The sequence below is a fragment of the Suricata suricatta genome, chromosome 16 (assembly GCF_006229205.1).
Source record: "Suricata suricatta isolate VVHF042 chromosome 16, meerkat_22Aug2017_6uvM2_HiC, whole genome shotgun sequence".
In the NCBI taxonomy this organism is placed as follows: Eukaryota; Metazoa; Chordata; class Mammalia; order Carnivora; family Herpestidae; genus Suricata; species Suricata suricatta.
The window spans coordinates 58,765,167-58,783,369 of record NC_043715.1 but is presented as its reverse complement, the minus strand read 5'-3'; the positions used below and the strand labels follow the sequence as shown (position 1 = coordinate 58,783,369).

At 52.1% G+C, this 18,203-nt stretch overlaps 2 protein-coding genes across 20 annotated transcripts in view; one reads left to right on the top strand and one right to left on the bottom strand.

Moving 5' to 3' along the window:
- Nucleotides 1–6,905, top strand: part of LOC115281125 (protein enabled homolog) — a 12,713-nt gene extending 5,808 nt beyond the window's left edge. For 4 of the 15 annotated variants that reach the window (XR_003904086.1, XR_003904087.1, XR_003904088.1 and 1 more), the window contains exons 2-4: nucleotides 5,873–5,946; nucleotides 6,058–6,118; nucleotides 6,352–6,905. Coding sequence is in view for 2 of the 15 variants with exons in the window: in XM_029926450.1 (XP_029782310.1) it covers nucleotides 5,873–5,946; nucleotides 6,058–6,118; nucleotides 6,352–6,359 (143 nt within the window). In the remaining 13 variants the exon portion in view is untranslated. Of the gene's footprint in view, nucleotides 1–101; nucleotides 324–1,011; nucleotides 1,266–5,872; nucleotides 5,947–6,023; nucleotides 6,119–6,351 lie in introns of those variants that run through there. The other 11 variants (XR_003904095.1, XR_003904094.1, XM_029926451.1 and 8 more) reach the window with 9 other exon arrangements.
- The window catches only part of ZSCAN1 (zinc finger and SCAN domain containing 1), an 18,477-nt gene continuing 289 nt past the window's right edge, over nucleotides 16–18,203 (bottom strand). Inside the window, exons 2-9 of one of the 5 annotated variants that reach the window (XM_029926396.1) lie at nucleotides 18,191–18,203; nucleotides 17,674–17,726; nucleotides 17,216–17,309; nucleotides 15,040–15,500; nucleotides 8,133–8,221; nucleotides 2,352–2,463; nucleotides 2,072–2,149; nucleotides 16–1,864 (exon numbers count right to left, since the gene is read on the bottom strand). In XM_029926396.1, coding sequence (XP_029782256.1) covers nucleotides 585–1,864; nucleotides 2,072–2,149; nucleotides 2,352–2,463; nucleotides 8,133–8,221; nucleotides 15,040–15,500; nucleotides 17,216–17,309; nucleotides 17,674–17,692 — 2,133 coding nt within the window. In that variant the 5' untranslated portion in view covers nucleotides 17,693–17,726; nucleotides 18,191–18,203 and the 3' untranslated portion in view covers nucleotides 16–584. Of the gene's footprint in view, nucleotides 1,865–2,071; nucleotides 2,150–2,351; nucleotides 2,464–8,132; nucleotides 8,222–15,039; nucleotides 15,501–16,360; nucleotides 16,476–16,818; nucleotides 17,082–17,215; nucleotides 17,310–17,673; nucleotides 17,727–18,190 lie in introns of those variants that run through there. The other 4 variants (XM_029926397.1, XM_029926399.1, XR_003904072.1 and 1 more) reach the window with 4 other exon arrangements.

Here is an 18,203-nt window from a genome sequence, read left to right as displayed (position 1 = left end):
GTCGCTGTCACTTGGGGTAAGCGGCAGGCGAGGCGACATCCAGAGACGTGGCGGGTCCCGGGTCGCCTGCAGGGCGAGTCCGCCAGGGGTCGCTGTCACCCGGGGAAACGCGGCGGCGGGGGTGGCGGGTCCCGGGTTGCTCCGCAGGACCAGCCCTTCGGCGGTTGCTGTCAGTCGGGGTAAGCGGCAGGCGCGGCGGGTCTAGGCCTTCCCGCAGGACGAGTCCGCCGAAGGTCGCTGACAACTGGAGAACGGGGCGGCGGGGGTAGCGGGTCCCGGGTCGCCTCGCAGGACGAGTCCGCTGAAGGTCGCTGTCATTGGGGGTAAGAGGCAGGCGCGGCGACATCCAGAGACGCGGTGGGTCCCGGGTCGGCCCGCAGGACGAGTCCGCGAGCGTCTCTGTCATCCGGGGGACGCGGCGGCAGGGCAGGGAAGCGGGTCCCGGGTCGGCCCGCAGGATGAGTCCACCGAGGATCGCTGTAGCCGGGAGGGGGCGGGGGACGCGGCGGCAGGGACGGCGGGTCCCGGGTCGCCCCTCGGGACGAGCCCGCCGGGGGTCGCCGTCACCCGGGACGCGCGTCCGCTCACTCATCGGCGTGCAGCTTCTGGTGGTCGAGGAGGTGGACCATCCAGGGGAAGGCCTTCCCGCAGACGCCGCACTCGAAGGGCCCTTCTTGGCCAAAGGCCTCGAGGTAGCCCAAGGGCTCCCAGAGGCCTAAGGTCTCGCAGCGGCCCGAGGGCTCTCCGAGATCGGGGAGCTCCCCGAGGCCGGAGGGCTCCCCAAGACCCGGGAGCTCTTCGAGGCCGGAGGGCTCCCCAAGGCCGGAGGGCTCCCCGAGCCCGGGGAGCTCCCCGAGCCCGGAGAGCTCCCCAAGGCGGGAGGGCTCCCCGCGCTGACCTCCTTCCGAGTCCTGGGCCTGGCCCGCCGCTCCCCGAGGATCGGCCTCCGCCGGCTCGTCCGCCGCGCCTGGGCGAGGCCTCTTGCGCCGCGGCTCCAGCAGGTGGATCTTCCGGTGCTCCCCCAGGACAGAGGCGTGCAGGAAGGTTTTGCCGCACTCGGGGCACGAGAAGGGCCCCTCTTCCAGGTGGCGCTTTTGGTGCTCCATGAAATGGGTGACCCAGGTGAAGACCTCCCCGCATTCGGTACACAGGAAGGGCCACGTCTCTGAGGGGACTGGCGGCGACGCTAAGCTCGAGGAGGAGAGGGCGACAGCCGGTTGTCCTGCCTCTTGAGGGGAGGCTTTGGTGTCTTTGAGTAAGGGCAGGTGAGTGCTGCTGGCAGCACGGCCCCGACGCCTCTTTGGAGGATTACTGCTCTGAGCACTTGGGAGGGTAAGGCCTGCAACCAGGCTGGGCTGGGGGCGCGGGTACAGGGGCTCCTCTGGAGCAGGCCCTTGGCCGCCAGTGCTCTGAAGCACAGGGTCCCTGGGAGCAGCCCCTGCCTGCCAGGCCCCCCCTTCTGCCTCGGGAGGGCCCTGGGACATCCTGGGTACGCAGCGCCTGTTCTTCAGCGCTCTGTCCCCTACAGCAGGCCCTTGGCCCCCAGTGCCCTGAAGCACAGGGTCCCTGGGAGCAACCCCTGCCTGCCAGGCCCCCCCTTCTGCCTTGGGAGGGCCCTGGGCCAGCCTGGGTACACAGCGCCTGTTCTTCAGCGCTCTGTCTCTGACAGCAGGCCCTTGGCTGCCAGTGCCCTGAAGCACAGGGTCCCTGGGAGCGGCCCCTGCCTGCCAGGCCCCCCCTTCTGCCTCGGGAGGGCCCTGGGCCAGCCTGGATAGGCAGTGCCTGTTCTTCAGCGCTCTGTCCGCGACTTGCCCACAGGGAGGCTCATCCCAGACACCAGGCTTCAGAGACAAGCAGCCCAGGCCTGGGGAGGGTGAGAGAAAAGGGGTAATTGTTAGTGAAGGGCGGAGGCTGGAGGCCGCACTCTGCTCTCCAAGGGCTGCAGAGGAGAGCAGGGCCGGCTGCCTGTATTCGGTAGAGCCTTCTTGTTTTCAATCCTTTACTCTCTTAAGGTAAAGGGGCACGTGGGGCAGGGGGGCAGGTCCCACAGCCCCGGGCCCCTTGTCCTCACCTGGGCAGCCTGCTGAGGGGCCCCCATGCTGCAGCGTCCTCCTCCGTCTGTCTGCCTTCATGCTGGGAGGCTGAAGCCCTGGTCAAGGGGTGGAAATGTTTGAGTAGCTATTGGGGCCAGGGGTGCCGGTATCAGTCCCCACTCTGGGTGTGCACAGTCTGGAGGAGGCACAGAGTTAGTCATCAAAGCCCCCCAACACTGCCCTCAGCAAAGTCTAACCCTTGCCAGGCCCTAGATCCATTCCCAGCCCTCAGGATTGCTGTAGGACCCAAACACTCACCGAGTGAGCCCAGGGTGCAGGATGCCTCGGCCCCCACCCTGGCGTGGGGGCTCCGCGGGGGCTGGGCAGGCTGCAGCCACTCGCCCTCCTGGGGGAGCCCCAGCTCCAATGCCTGGAATGGCAAACACAGTCCGGGTTCAGCACCTGCCCCTTGCCGCTAGGGCTTGGAGCAGCCGCCAGAGAGCCATCCACCCAGTGCCACCACAACAGAGGGACAGACACCATTGCCTCCTTTCAAAAATCCAGGATTAGCAAAACTAAAGCCATTGCCTCCCCCAAAAAAAGGTGCCAAAAAAAAAAAGCCACCAAACCAATAAATAGAGTACTTCATAAGAGTTTATTGTGCATATAGGAATAGTCTGAACTGGGAGCTTTCAAATCCAAGATTGATAGGAAATTTGGAGGCTTATACAGTGAAAGTGAGGAAGGCGTTTAACCTTTTTTGGTGATAGTTATTACAGAGGGGATTTCCCGGTGGCAGGGGCTGGCTCAAAGTGACTGTCTTCCACTGTGTTTAGGAAGATGACTTAAGTTTCTTCAACAATGGCCAGAGGCGTTTGCACAGGTGGCCCGGGCATGTTTTACTTGTTTGCAGAGCACACTAAATTAAGTTCCACTTACTGTGGCTTTAAGTGGCTTTGTCTGCTCAGGGAATGTTCGAATCTGGTTTCCTTTTTTATTTCATTTTAACACCCCAAATACACATTCCCAGAGGGCTGTTACTAGGACATAATTCAAGCCCCTACCCGTTGCAAAATGGAAATGCAAGGCTCCTTTTGATGGTTAGTTCTGTGTGTCAATGTGACTAGGCTAAGGGACGGCCTGATGGCTGGTAAAACATCATTCCTGGGATCTGTGGGGCTCTCTCCAGGGAAGGCCAGCATTTATTCTGGTAGTCGGAGTAAAGATCATCCTCACCAATGTGGGTGAACATCACCCAGTCCTCTGAGGACCAAGCTGAACACAAAGGCAGAAGGGTGCATTTATGCTCTCTGCTTGAGCAGGGACAGCCACCTTCTGCCCTTAGATGACAATCTAAGGCCAATAATCAAGAATAATCTTCTTGATAATTGGCCTTTGGACTCAGACTGGGACTCGTCTGGTTCTCAGACCTTTGGACTTGAGACCGAATCCGCACCAGCAGATCAGGGACTTCTCGGCCTCCATAACTGTGTGAGCCAGTTCCACATAGTAAATCTCTCTGCACTCGATCTTAGACAAAAGGCCGAGAAGCAACAGTAAATCTCTTTGTCTATATAAATCCTACTGGTTTTGTTTCTGTGGAAAACCCTGACTAATACATCCTCACTTGAAAATCATTGACAATTTCATGGCAACAAGATGGCATTAAACAGAGTCCTATGTATGGAGTCAGAACAATATTACCTGTGGGGTTCTGAACTGGCCCTCATAGCTGCCCTGTCCCGAGAACAAGCCCCCCCCCCATAGGGTGATGAGCTGCTCCAGGTCTCACCTGTCACCAAAGCATTCCGGTCACCCATCCCCCCTAGGGACACACAGATCTTACACAAAGTGGTATTAGCACCTGCCACTGAGAAGAGTGAGAATCTGAAACTTTGTGTCCAGGCTCTGGCCCCATTTGCTGTATGGTCCTGGGAGAGGAGCTTTCCCTCTCTGGGTCTCAAAGGGGATATCTGTGCCACATGCTCAGAGCCTGCCACCTGGCAAGGGCTCCGCAAACTTCCACTGTAGTGGCTGGATCGTTCAGGGTCTGTGGCTAGAGAAAGCACAGGGACCCCCCTCAATACAAATGGACAATATTTGAGAAAGTACATTGGAACCAACAAGAAGTGAGAAGCAACCAGGAGATCCAAGCCTACATTGGAATCTTTGGTTGGTGTCTACTTTCTGCTGCTCTCACCCTCCCCTCCTGGGGTGCTGGAGTGCAGGTGCAGGGATCTAAGGCTTCCCAGAGGCCCAGGCTGGGCACCCATGGAGGGAGGGAGCTGAGGACAGAGTACAGTGGGAGGGAATTCAGGTATGAGATTCTTCGCTTTCAGGCTGGGATAGTGGATAGTGTGTTTGGCTGAATTACTGATTTTCTGTCTCTTGCTAAATACTAGTTTTGATTATAAAACATTTATTGAATTGTATAACAGTCGCCAGAGAGGCTGCCATCTGCAACGGGGTGGGCAGGAGTTCCTCTCCCTCTTCTTCCTGCTGCCCCGACCACCTGAGACCTTCAGCTGCTGTCAGTCCTGCCTCCTGAGTGGCCAAGGCCATGACCGTGGATGGTGGAGGGGTTGCGTGAGAGAGAAGGTCCCAGGACCTGTGTGTTGGTGTTGGTGTGAGTTGGTGTGTGTTGGTGGGGGAGGGGGCCTGCTAGGGCATATTAATCTGCCTGGCTTGGAAGCGTAGGATGGCACGCAGAGATGTCTGCAGGTGCAGATGAACGCACGGGGCCAGGCCCAGAAACCAGGGCGTTTCCGGGCCTTCTCTCTGCCTCCAAACACAAAAATGTCCCCCAACTCCTGTTGTCCTGAGGTCTGGTCGTTCCAGGGACAGTGTTGGGCAGTGGGTGAGATGTGAGGGCCCACACCTGTCATCTAACCAGCCAAGAAAAAGAAAGTAAGAATGATGGGATAGGTGGATGCAACCAGCTATTTACTGCTACTGAGGGATTATTGTTCATGGTGTTAGTTGAGGTCGCGGAGCTGAGTTTATGTCTCTAAAAGGAAGAGTCTTGGTGGTTTTCGGGGGGGTGTGGGGGGACAGACTAGATGAAGGGGTCAAAGGGTACAAGCTGCCCGCTGTAAAATAAGCGTCCTGGGCCTGTAACATACAGCATGGAGATGATAGTTAATAACACTGTGGTGTAGATTTTAAAGTTGCTGAGAGTAAATCTTAAAAGTCCCCATCGCAAGAAAAAAGTTTATAACTTTGTGTGGTGACGGATGTTAACTAGACTTACTGTAGTTGATCATTTTGCAATATATTGAATCATTATGTTGTACACCTGATACATATTAATTGAAACACAATGCCCAGAGCCCATGAAACTTTTTGGAAGAAGGAGTTTCTCATGATAATGTTTTAATTTCTTTTAAAATCAGGCACACGCAAAAAATGAACACAGTGACTATTCTAGCCTGGTATATATTCATCTTTATACCAAATGGTCATAAAATATAACTTTCACTATTTTGTGGAAGCTCATGAGCAGAAGTTTGATATGATTTTTATGGGGCCCGTTTCGTAAAGGGCCTTAAGAAGATCTTTCCAGGGCGCCTGGGTGACTCTGTTGGTTAAGTGTCTGACTCTTGGTTTCCACTCAGATCATGATCTCAAGGTTGTGAATTGGAGCCCTAAGTAGGGCTCCATGTGCTGAGCCTGGGCCTACTAGGCATGCACTCTTTCCCTTTCTCTCTGCCTCTCCTCTCCCCTGCTCATTCTCTCTCTCTCTCAAAATAAGTAAAGAAATAAACCTCCCCCCAAAAAAGATATTTCCTCCAGCAAAGCCTAAAACAAGACAATTAAGAATAACTCTTTTTATCCCTCAGCCATCGCAGGTCAGAGATGGAAACTCACAGGTGAGTTCGAAGATGGAGACGGCCTGCCGGCGATGTTTACAAAGGTACACGGTGTGTCTTGGGGGCGGGGGGGGGGCCCCTCTGCAGGGCGCTATTCACCTTGTCCCATGTGTTTGTTTAGGTGTCTTTCTTTTGTTGTTGTTAATTAACTAAAGGATGAAAATGGTCACCAGGCAGAAGAACATAGTCACCAGAGAAGACACAAAATACAGACTGGTGGGTCTTTCAGAAAACTAGTCGTGCAGACAAAACCTGACCGAGCCGGCAGACCCTCGGCATAAGAGGGGCGGGCTCTAGGGATGCAGGCGGGGCTGGGCTTTGGCTTGACAGGACATATCTCACCGTTACTGGTTCTTTCACTTAGCGTGGTTTATCTTAATTTTACATAATTATATAAAATTGGTGTGGATGTGTGTGCGTGCATGTGTATCACACATGTCCATATGCAGGTCTGTGATTGAACACATACATAGATTCCTGAAACTACTACCACAGTCAGGACCCGACCAGTCCCACCGCACGCGGAAAACTCCCTCGTCCTGCCAATGGGTAGTCACAGCTTTCCTCCACCCAGAACTCCTGCCTGGCATCCGCTGATCTGCTCTCGGTGGCTATCATTTTGTCTTCTCAAGACTGTCATATAAATGGGATTTCACAGTATGTACCTTTTGAGATGAACTGTTTTCACAGCATGGTGCCTTTTGGACCCACCCAAGCTGTGTGTGAATCAAGAGTTCCTTCCACTCTATTGCTGAGTAGTGTCCCATGGTATGCAGGATAAGTGAGTTTACCCTATCACAGGGAAATGTAGCTTGTGTCCAGTTTGGGGCTCTTACAAACAAAGCTGTTGTGAATATTTGTGTACAGGTTTTTGTAGGAACATGAGTTTTTGTTTCAGTCAAGTAAATACCCAGTCCCAGGAATGGGATCGCTGGATCATATGTCATGTATACACTTAACTTTATAGGAAACAACTAAACCATTTCTCCACTTTGCATTCGTACCAGTGATGAAACGGTTCCAGTTTTTCCACGCCCTTGCCAGCACTTGGCGCTATCCCTCTTTCTACTTTTGGCCATTCCAGAGGGTGGCCAGCATGTCTCATGTCTCATCATGGTTTTAATTGGCATTTCCCTGATGGCTAGTGATCTTCAGCATCTTTCCGTGTGCTTATTGTGATATTCCCATTTTTAAAAGGTAAGCACATAACTCCTGTTCTTTTTGTCTCTAAGCATGGGCATGAAAACAAAAGGAGGCCAAAGATGCTTCAAGGTTGCTGGTGAATGGTGTGGAGGCCTTGGGAGGGGAAGCTGGCGGTATTGGTCATGAGTGGGGGGTCCACATGACCCTGTATTAAAGGACGGATGTCTCATGGACACCCAGACTGACAGCCAGTCGTGCGCAGGGGATGAAGATCCTAATGGGTTTAGCACTGGGGGCTAACATTTGAGAGAGGGGCAGATTTGTGGGAGCCTGTGGTCTCGGGAAAGGGTGAAGTCACAGAGGTGATGGAAGGTGAGAGCAAGGTGCTATGAATCTGGCACCAGAGGGAAGGGAGTGCGGTTTGGTTTTTGTTTCTTTAGTGATTTACCTGTTAACAAATGTACATGGTCTGTCCCATGCCCCACTCTACCCACCCCATTTTAATCACTCCAGTCCCTGCTGGAGGCCTGTCCCCATCACTCTGCAAGCTCTAGCCACACCAAGGTCTCCTTGGTCCCCTCTCACTTGGGGCCTTTGCAGGAACAGATCTTGCTGTGAGGGACACTCTCTCAGAGTCTTTCTTGGCCCCTCCAAGAATCCGCAGGGCCCTCTACTAAAGACACTAACACAGACAGGCCCCAGGCCAGGACCCCCAAGCGCCTATGTGCCAGCATTGGGGTGGTAGTACCATAAATCTTTCGACCACCCAGCATGTAGTCATGGGCTGTAGCATCTGGCTCGTGTCCGGGAAAGGACTGGCCGAGGGCCCACGCGGAGGGGGATGAAGATGGTGTCTGTGAAATCTGCAGCAGAGCACAGCCCTGTTTTACTGTGTTTGGCACAGCACTGAGCCCCAGCAGGTTTGGGGATTTGTGGGACCATTTAGAGGTGTGGCGTTCAGGCTTCCAGGGAGTGCTGGGGACAGCCTTGCAAGAGCTTGTACGGGATGTCCTTGAGGCCGTCACAGCGCTGATGCTCATGGTGCCCTGGGAGTGTGGGAGTCTGGAGCCAGGGGCCCTGGGCTCACCTGGCATGGCTCTCTCTGGCACCTCAGGGTCTTCACATCTTCCTCCTCGTTGATGCTCCCTTCCTGGTGGTCGGTGAGACATACCAGAACTGGGTGGGAGAGAGGGATGGTGAGAGGCTTGTGGGCCCAGAGCCCCTAGATCCCCAGATTTCCTGCACAATGAGGGCAACACATCCTAGGAACGTCTCTGAAGACCCCGAGTGAGGCCAAGGCAAGAGCAATAGTGTGCCACTGCCTCCATCTTTCCAACAAGCTTCTAAATGCATCCCCCCCGCCGCCCCCGCTCCAGACCTTTCCACAGCTGCCAGGCATGAGGCCATGGTGACCCCAGAGGCAGCTGAGGACAGGTCTTCTCACCCAACACTCCACGCCCACAGGTGCTCCTGAGAGGCCCATGAGGACATTTCCTGCAGCACTGACTGACTAGAAGGCCTGGACAGGAGTCTTTATGAGGTGGAATATGGTCAGGTAGCAAAGATGGTTGAAGCAGGGCCCCTTGGATCTACCACAAAATACATTGCAGGAGGGACAAAAGCCAGGGCACAATAACAGTTACAGAAGGCACACCATTTACAGAAGGTTTAGGACTTGGGAAACAGAGCCATACACTGTTATGGATACAAAATAAGAGGAAAAAGTACAAACATGCACATGCAATGAGAAATTCAAGGCTTTGCCCCCTCTGGAGCAACAGGGAGAGTGGGATTGAGAAGAATGTAAGGGAACATGAGGGTTCAGAGAACTCTACGGTGTGTCATTTCTTCAAATAACAACCCAAGCTGCCTGAGGCTAGGCTCTGAGGTGGCTTCATGGCAGCTACTCGGGGTTCATTATAATACTTTCCATAGTTTTATAGGCTCAAAACGTGTCACATAAAAAGCAGACTGTCGCTTTGGAAAGCAGTTGTGCAGTCCTGAAAAAGTTATGCATATAGTTACCGCATGACTCAGCACTCCTTCTCCTTGGGTGTATTCCCAAGGGAAACGACAACATGTCCACACAAGTATCTGTATGTGAATGTTCATCACAGCCCAACGTGGAAACAACCCAATGTCCATCAGCTGATGAGTGGAGAAACAAGCGGTGGTACATCCACACAATGGAGCAGTATCAGCCATCAGACAGAACAAAGTACTGATGACTTTTACAATATGGATGAATCTTGAAAACCATACGCTGAGTGAAAGAAGCCAAACACAAAAGGCCACATATTATATGATCTCATTTATATGAAATGTACAGCACATAAAAATCCATAAAGACAAAAAGTAGACTTGATTGGAGTGAGAGGAGAATGGGGAGTGACTGCTAGGTTTACTTTTGGAGGGAGTAAAATGTTTTGGAATTAGATGGTGATAATGGTTGCACAACTCTGTGAATACACAGGAAATAATTGTGTATTTTCAAATGGGTGAATGATATGGTAGGGAAATTATGTTTCAATAATATTATTACTTTCAAAAAGCAAACAAGAAGGTAACATTGCCAAAATATGGCAGAGTAGGGAGCTCCCAAAATCAATCCCTCCACAATTAAGCAAGAATTAAGCCTGCAAAAACTTTCAGACTTAACTTTTGGGGAACATGAATCTGATTTAAGGGGGAAAAAACCTTACAAGGATGAAGGAATGCTTATTGAAGAAAGAAGCTACTAAATTTCAACCAGAATGTGTTGTGGCATTTTTACTTACCTGCCTACCAACCCCACTCCCCAGATAAAAGAGGCTGTGGGGTGACAATCCATATTATTGGTGTGGCTTGCTGAAACCACAGGGGGAAGGACAGATCTTGTTCCCAAAGCATTGCATTTGTGTGTTTTGACCTGTCTGATGACTCTCTGAAGGATTGGTTCAGGGGTTTGCCTTTGTTATGCCCTCTCAGGACCCTCAGGACTGGAGTGGCCTCCTGAACAGTATTTGGCAAAAGCATTTAAGGGCACATAGAAGTCACAACCTGACATACTAGTCACCTGAAGCAAGGGATAAGTGGAGCAGGCAGCAGAGACACCAAAAAGCCTAGGGAAGAAGAGTCTGGAAAGAGAAGTACATGTGGGAATAATGGCTTTACTATAGAGTCTAGCGGGCCATGCGTCTGCTCAGGGCTGAACACATGGGAGGAAACATGAGAAGAACCCAAGCTTTCACCTCTGGTTGATCTTCAGGCCCCATTAACTGGGAAGGGAAGACTTAGGAGAGTTGTAAATGGAGTGGCTAAGCATTGAAGGAAGACCTCAACTCAGAGCCAACCTACAAACACCAGGAGAGTTTTGTTTTTGTTGGCTCTGGGCATTTAAGGAAATCTCTGTCACATCACTAGCTAACCACTAAATTTGTGAAACAGAAACTTTAGTGAGCACACACAACAAAGAATGTAGTTTTTACAAAAATAGTTTAGAAAAGTTATCAAAATAAACAAATCAACAATAAGCATAAACAGGCCCTTGAGAGGGAAGAGAATCTGATCTCCAGAGTTATCACATTATATTATCAAATATTAAAAATGCCCAGTTTCCAACAACAAATTAAGAAGCATACAAAGAACTAAGAAAGTATATCTCATTCACAGGAATAAAAAGAAATTAATGGAAACTGTCACCAAGGAAGCCCAGACACTGGACTTACTAGACAAAGATTTGAAATCAACAGTCTTAAAATACCTTCAAAGAGCTAAAGGAATCTATGAACAAAGAGCTATAAAAAAAAATCAGGAGAATGATGTTCTCAACAAATAAAGGATATCAATAAGGAGAGGTTATAGAAAGGGACCAAACAGAAATTCTGGAGCAGAGTACAAGAACTAAAATGAAAAATTTGCTAGAGAGAGGTTCAACAGCAGATTTAAGCTGGCAGAGAAAAGGATCAGCTAGATCAATTAAAATTGTACAGTCTGAGGAGAAGAAAAATGAACAGTGCCTAAGGGACTTGTGGGAACACTATAAAATATACCAACAGATCTTTTCCCAGAAGGAAAAGATCAAAAGAGAGTCAAAATATTTTTTAAAATAATGGCTGGAAACTTCCTAAAATAGATAAAATACATTAATCTACACGTTCAAGAAGCTGAACAACTCCAGTAGGATGAACTCAAAGAGCCCCACACTGAGACACGCTACAATCAAACTGTTGTGTGGTTCAACATATCAAAATCAAGCTTCGTGCTGCACTGTATTAGTATATCACATGATCATCTCCGTTGATGAGGCAAAAGCATTTGATGTAAGCCAATGCCCTTTCATGATAAAGCATCATAATTTTGAGGGACTGAAAGCTTACCCCCAATCAAGAACAAGGCAAGTATGTTTGCTTTTACCACTTTTACTGAACATTGTTCTGGAAGTTCTAGCCAGAGCAATTAGGCAAGAAAAAGGGGAAAAAAAAGGCATCTAAATGGGAAAGGAAGGGGTGCCTGGCTGGCTCAGTTGGTGGAGTATGTGCCTCTTGATCTCGGGGTTGTGAATTTGAGCCCTGCATTTGGTGTAGAGACTTCTTAAAAATAAAATCTTAAAAAAATAAGTTGGAAGGGAAGAAGAAAAACTATCTCTATTCACAGATGGCATGAGCTAATTAGTGAATTCAGCAAAGTTACAGGACATAAAATCAACACATAAAAATTAGTTGTGTTTCTATAGAACTTCAGTGAACAACCCCAAAAGGAAACTAAGAACATTTCATTTATAATAAGAATCCATTCTACTTATAGGCTCAAAAGGAATAAGATACTTAGGAATAAATTTAGCCTGGGAGATACAAGACTTATGCATTGAAACCCAGAAAACTTCTACTGAAAGGAATTAAAGAAAATCTAAATAAACAACATTATTATTTATTATTAATAAACACATTAAGTGTTCATGGGTTAGGAAATTTAGTATTATTAAGTTAGGAAAGCTACTTAGTGATCTACAGGTCCAATGTAATCCTTATCAAAACCCCAACAACCTTCTTTCCTTCTTTGCAGAAATGGAAAAACCAGTCCTAAAATTTATATAAAATTGCCAGGGACCCAGAATAACCAAAACAGTCCTAAAATAGGACACAGTTGGAAGACACCTCCTGATTTCAAAACTGACTACAAAGCTACAGTGCTGCCATAAAGACAGATTTGTAGAATGGAAAGGAATTGAGAGTCCAGAACTAAGAATCTATGGCCAATTGATTTTTCACAAATGCACTAGGGCCATTCAGTGGGGGAAAGGAGTCTTTTCAACAGTGGTGCTGGAACTACTGGCAGTCCACATGCCAAAGAATAAAGTTGGACCCTGGCTTCGTAGAGTGTGCCCAACGGCACTTGCCAAGTGCCTACCCTTGGATCTTCCTGCTATTCGTTCACCTGCCTCTCCCCATCCTGGATTGGCTGTGCACCCACCAGGTGCCTGGTATTGCCCACTGTCCAGGAAACCCCTGATGGTGGCTGCAGATCTCTTGCTCTCACGAAGCTCACATAAACTAGGACATAGAACAGACATGCAGGGAAAGGATAAACCCTAAAATTGTCGCAGAGGGTGAGGGCCCCAAAGAATATGAGTGAGGTCTTGCACGGCAGCCTCTCAGAGGGATGGATGTCTGAGCCAGTCCTAGAAGATGAGCCGGCTACCCCTGGGTCCAGGGAACATCAAGGCTGCAGGCTGCATGAAGGGAAGGCCCCGGAGGCAGGGGATCAGAGCACCCAGCCAGGGTGCACGGTCAGTGCTGCTGCAGCGCTGGCGTGGGCGGAGCTGACAGCTCCCTCTGCTGCTGTGTGAACAGAGGGTAGGATGATGGTTGTGGGGGAGACATTAAATGTTGATGCTGAGGCATCCATTTCAAATACATCCATCTGGAATAAACATATCTGCAGCCGTATGACACAGCTTCCAGCAAAAAAGCAGGTAAGGAGTTGGACGGCCCCCACTCCTTTCCTTCAGAAAGCCCCGGGTGGTCCAGATAACTGACAGTTTGGGTGATGCACGTCTCCTTTCTCACATTCTAATTCCCACTCTTCTACTTTGAATTAGCCGATAGAGTGTATTTCTAAGACCCTAGACAGCCTCCCTCCAATAAAAGCAGAGCCCCAAGCACGCGCTCTCTCTCTCAGTGCTCTTCCTCTTGTGTCTGAGAGCATCACTATTAATAAAGAGGCTGCGGTGGGTGCAACACTCCTTGGCACCCAGGTTCACCGCTGGGCCAGAGGGAGGGACACACCATGGACTAAGATGAGGAGAGACCTGTTCTGTTTAGATATTTTCCCAGACACCAGTCATCAGGGACTTTGAGTGCAAATATTAGGTCTGTCTTCACCCTGCACTTGGGCCACAGTGACTTGAGACCACCACCCACAGGAAAGAGAACCATGCTCCCACTGGATTTCATCTGGGCTTCAGGCACCCTGTCCACAGCCCTGCCCCCAGGCTGTGCCTGGGCACATCTCATCCTCAGTGCACATCTCTTCCGGTCCCTTCCCACTCACTACCCTTTGGGAGCCTCCCTGCCCAAGGAACAAAGTCTGATCTTGAGGCAGCAGCATGCAGATGCCACCTGTCCGCGTCCCTGACCTCCAGGCACTCACACAGCAGGTAGAAACGCCTTCTCATGCCCACCCACCTGCTGCTCCAACTATCTCGCTGTCCACAGGACCACAACTTGTGCAAAACATGTATGCAACCCCACTGCTGAAAAATGATACAGAACCTCAAGATGGCAACAGCGGAGTATGAACGCCAGCCTGGGCCTCCTAAGCTTGAGGCCTGGCAGCCTGCATGGGTCCACCAGGGGCCAGATGCAAAAGCTTTTTGGCCTCTTTGTCCCCAGAACAGTGAGTTCCAAGGGCCACTTTATCTGCTTTGCACATCTTCATGATACCACAGGAACCCAGGAGCGAGACTGCATGATGGCATTCAGTGCCTTCCAACTTGGACTATGCTCTTGCCTCTGCAAAACGGGACAGGCAGCTGTCCCCAGGATGTCAGCCAACTCCCTGCAGGCAGTGTGGAGTCCTGGGACCCCTGTTTTCTGTAGATTTCAAGGCTTTTCTGAATTGAGGGCCTGAAGACACCCTGATCACAGCACCAGTGCCGGGCCCTGAGTTGGCCTCCTCCAGATGTGATAGGGTCTGCACTTTTGTTGACATTACTGGGAAAGAGTGAGTCCATTTCCTGGGCCTGGGAGGATGGGAGTTCTACACAGAGTCACAGGGGCAAGAAAGCATGAGGACAAAGCACCTACAGGGGAGAGGGAAGCGCAGGTGGCATCAGAATCGCCTACAGACCTTGCAGCTACCGGAGCCCCGCCCCATCTGCTGAGCTCTCTCCATCTCCGTGACAACTGTGGCCCCAGGTGTCTGTCTCCACAACCAGCCTGTGGGCCTCTGAGATGGGTCTGAGCCCCACGGACTGGATGCAAGAGAGGGACTGGCCACCCCTCCAGGATCTCTGGACAGGGCCTGAGGTGGGAGGGACGTGGTCCACAGCATCTTACGTGGGCTGAGGGACCCGGGGTCCTCCTGAGGGGAGAGCAGACAAATGCAAAGCCACAGGGCAGATGGATACATGATAAAATGGAGGAATCCTCAATTGCCGACTGAGCGAGAGAAGTGAGGCAGACAGAGGTGTGCAGCACAATGACATTTATGTAAAAAAAAAAAAATCAAAAACACAGGTGTGTGATACGACAATGTGCACTAGGTAGGACATGTACAGGCAGGGGGTCTGCTCAGATGGTCTGGGGCACTGCTGGTCAGGAGGGGGAACGGGACAGGAGTGGGTGGGGGGTTGGTAGGAGCAGGGCTGGGTGGATGCGACACTCTGAGTCCGAAAGGAAAAAGAAGCGCGATCCTTGGGCACCGGGCCACGGAGACACTGGCCAGAACCCAAACCCGGCACCTGCTCCTCCCCTGCAGCCACTCGCTCTCAGGGGTGAGGCCCGTCCCCTCACCTTCCTGCTGTGACATCTGTGTGAGGTCCTCCACCAGGCTAGCGGCCTCCCTGCAGTTGCGGGGGCCCTGCGACTGCACCCAGGTCCTCATCTTGCTGGGCAGCGCACCCAGAAACTGCTCCAGCACCAGCAGCTCCAGCATCTGCTCCTTGGATTGTGACTCCGGCCGCAGCCACTGGCGGCACAGCATCCAGAGCTGGCCCAGTGCGCGGTGTGGCCCCCCTGCCACGCGGTACTGGAACCGTCGGAAACGCAGGCGCCAGGCCTCAGTATCCCCAGGGCTGGGCGGCCGAGGGGCCCAGTCCTGCTCCCTCAGGGCTGGAGCCTGGGGATTGGCGAGGGCTCTGGCCATTGGGAGCATCTCTCCAACCTTGGAGCAAGCGAACTGGATCCCAGGACAGTCCCAGCAGCTCCAGACAAACCCAGGTGGTAGCAGGCGGACGCAGTCAGCAGTCGGGGGCCTGCAGAGAGGGGCAGGCGCAAAGTGGCCACATCAGATAGTGGCCATCACCTTGCTCAGGACTCCCCTTAGCTCCCCGCCTCCTTGCCCTGAACTCCAGGTCTCAAGGAACTGAGCTGACCCCTCCCCATCTCATTCTGACCTGATCTTCCATATGGCCCTCATAGGCTACATAGTGAAGACAATGCACCGGTCACCACAGAGTCTTTGTACCTACTGTTCCACCCACACTCCTCCTGATGCTCCTCCCAGCTCAGCTGTCACCACAGCAGGGTGTCACCATTCTCTGGTTCAGGATGTTACCCTGTCTCCTCATCCTCACTGTGTTGTCTTCACAACCCTCATCTCATTATGAACAGATCTCATTTCCTTACTTAGCTTAATATCCATTTCCCTCCTTCGTTCATTTAGTCATTCAACACAGTTTACAGAGCATCTAGGGGGACAGGATTCCTGCCCTGGTGGAGTAGCCAGCACTGTCAAGCAGCACTTCCTATGGGGCTGGAAATGCTCTCCATCTGTATTATCCAACGTGGTAGCCATCAGCTACAAGTGGCTCCTGAGCACTTAAAGGAAGAAACAGGAATTTAAATCCCCTTTAAATGGAAACAGCCGGATATGCTATGCAAAGTGCAAGAGGGACCTCCTGCCTTGCCTATGCTGGCTACTCCTGGCCAAGTTAGAGCTGAGGGAAGAGGTAGTGAGGAGGACAAGGGAGGGATAGAGACTTTAACAGCAGAGGGAAAGTGGAAAGGGCAGTGAGAAAACAGCATTCTGTGCATTTTCCAAGCTTCCTATAGTGAACATATAACTGAAGTGTTAGTCATAAAAATAAAAGCGAGATTTTTTTTTTTTTAACACTTGTACTCTGTGCTGATCCGATGGCGAAAGTAAATGCTGGCACGACTTTTCTGGAAAGCACTGTGAAAGCTTGTATATCAAGATGCTTCTGGCAGTCGCATGCTGTGGAATTTATCTGAAATTGGGACAAAAATTTAGGCACCAAGATTCACAACAGTAGTGCCCAACAGTCAAGGCTGGCGGGATCAACTACCCTCCCACCACATGGCAAAGAATTTAGGACTGCAAAATACACAGTAACATGACATGCTCAAGGGAAGCACAGAGATGATACATAGATGACATGAAGTACAGGGGAAAGTGGAATGCAGGATGATGTAGGATGGTCCCAAAAAGGGCCACTGGGAAAGAGGCCCAAGTGTGGCCAGCCATATGCCCGTGTTCTTCCTACTTCTCTGAATCTCCCCCAAATGGTATTGTGATCATGTGGGGGGGGATAAAAAAAAAAAAAGAACAAAAACACTGAGAAGGATTTTTAATGAATGACATGGGAAATGCTTATGACAAGTGAAAAGTGGAGGAACATTCCAGGTGACTTTTTCCTTCTGGATCCTCTGGAGAACTTCTCACGTGCACGTGTGTGTTTCACAATCAGGAAGAAAGGGGAGGTGCACCAAGGCAGGGAGGGCAGCTCCCCAGGGCTGTGCCCTGCGGGGAGGCTTCCAGTCTGCTTCCTGCCGCCTGCACCCGGATGGGGAGTCTACAAGCTCCGTCACCCCTACTGAGACCACAGGCAAAACCACTCTTAGGCTGTAGTAACACTTTCCTATGTGTAGTTTTTAAAAAGCAAAAGGGCCCATTTCGCAGCTCCACAAGGTTCAAGTACCCGTTCTGCTCCGGGATCTCAGACCTTACCCTTCTCGCCGGTGAGCAGGGAAGTGCGCCCCGGGCAGATTCCAGGGTGGAGAACTGCAGCCCCTCAGCACCCTCCAGGGTCCTGGGACGAAGTCTACGTGGGGAGAAGCTGAGTTTATGGAGGATCTAGAGTGGGGCCCCTAGCTGAAAGCACCCAAGGCCTATGTGCACGTGTCTGGGGCCTATGGGGGGGGGGGGGGAATGATGTCGTCATGTGGTGGTGTGGACCAGATGGGGAGCCCAGGCTGATGAGGGGTCCTGAAAGATGGAGAGGTCTTAGGCCGATGGGGCGGGGACTTGATGTCTATGCAGCAAGGAGGCTCTGGGGCCTACACGGGGAGAGCTGTGGTCCTGAGGTCCTGGAGATCCATTCTGGGGGTAACCTAGATTGATGTGGGGGGGGGTGTCTCTGAGTGTCACTTGTGGGGCTCAAAGCCACGTGGACAGGCCAGGCTTACCTGGGGTGGGCACTGACATCTGCCGCTGACACTGTTAGGTTCGGGGCTGCTGGCTGGTGGGGGAAGGGAAGGCTTGGGCTGGGCGGACGGGGGTCGGGGCGGACGAACGAGGGTGGAGGGGCTTTCTGCCCCAGCCGCTGGGGAGGGGAGATGCCCACCGGGGCCAGAGCTGGGCGGAAGGGCGCGCCGCGGACCCCTGCCCCCCTCCGCCCCCGCCCCCGCGTGGCCGTTGAGGCTCGCCAGTCTCCCTCATCCCAGGGGACCCTCGCCCCCCACCCCCCCACCCCCGCCGACGGTTTCCCCGACCCGACTCGGCCTCGCTGCCTGCCCCCGGGCTGTGCCTCCCCCCTCCCACCCCCGAGCCCGGACTCGTCTCCACCCGCGCTTCCTCTAAACGCGATCCCGGCCAGCGCCCGCCGACTCCTGCATCCTCTTCCCGCGGCCGGCTGGCCCGGCGAGCGCACTGACGATCGAGGGACGGGCGGCGGGTCGGCCGGACGGGCCGCGGCGGACTCACCGCGCGCGGGCTC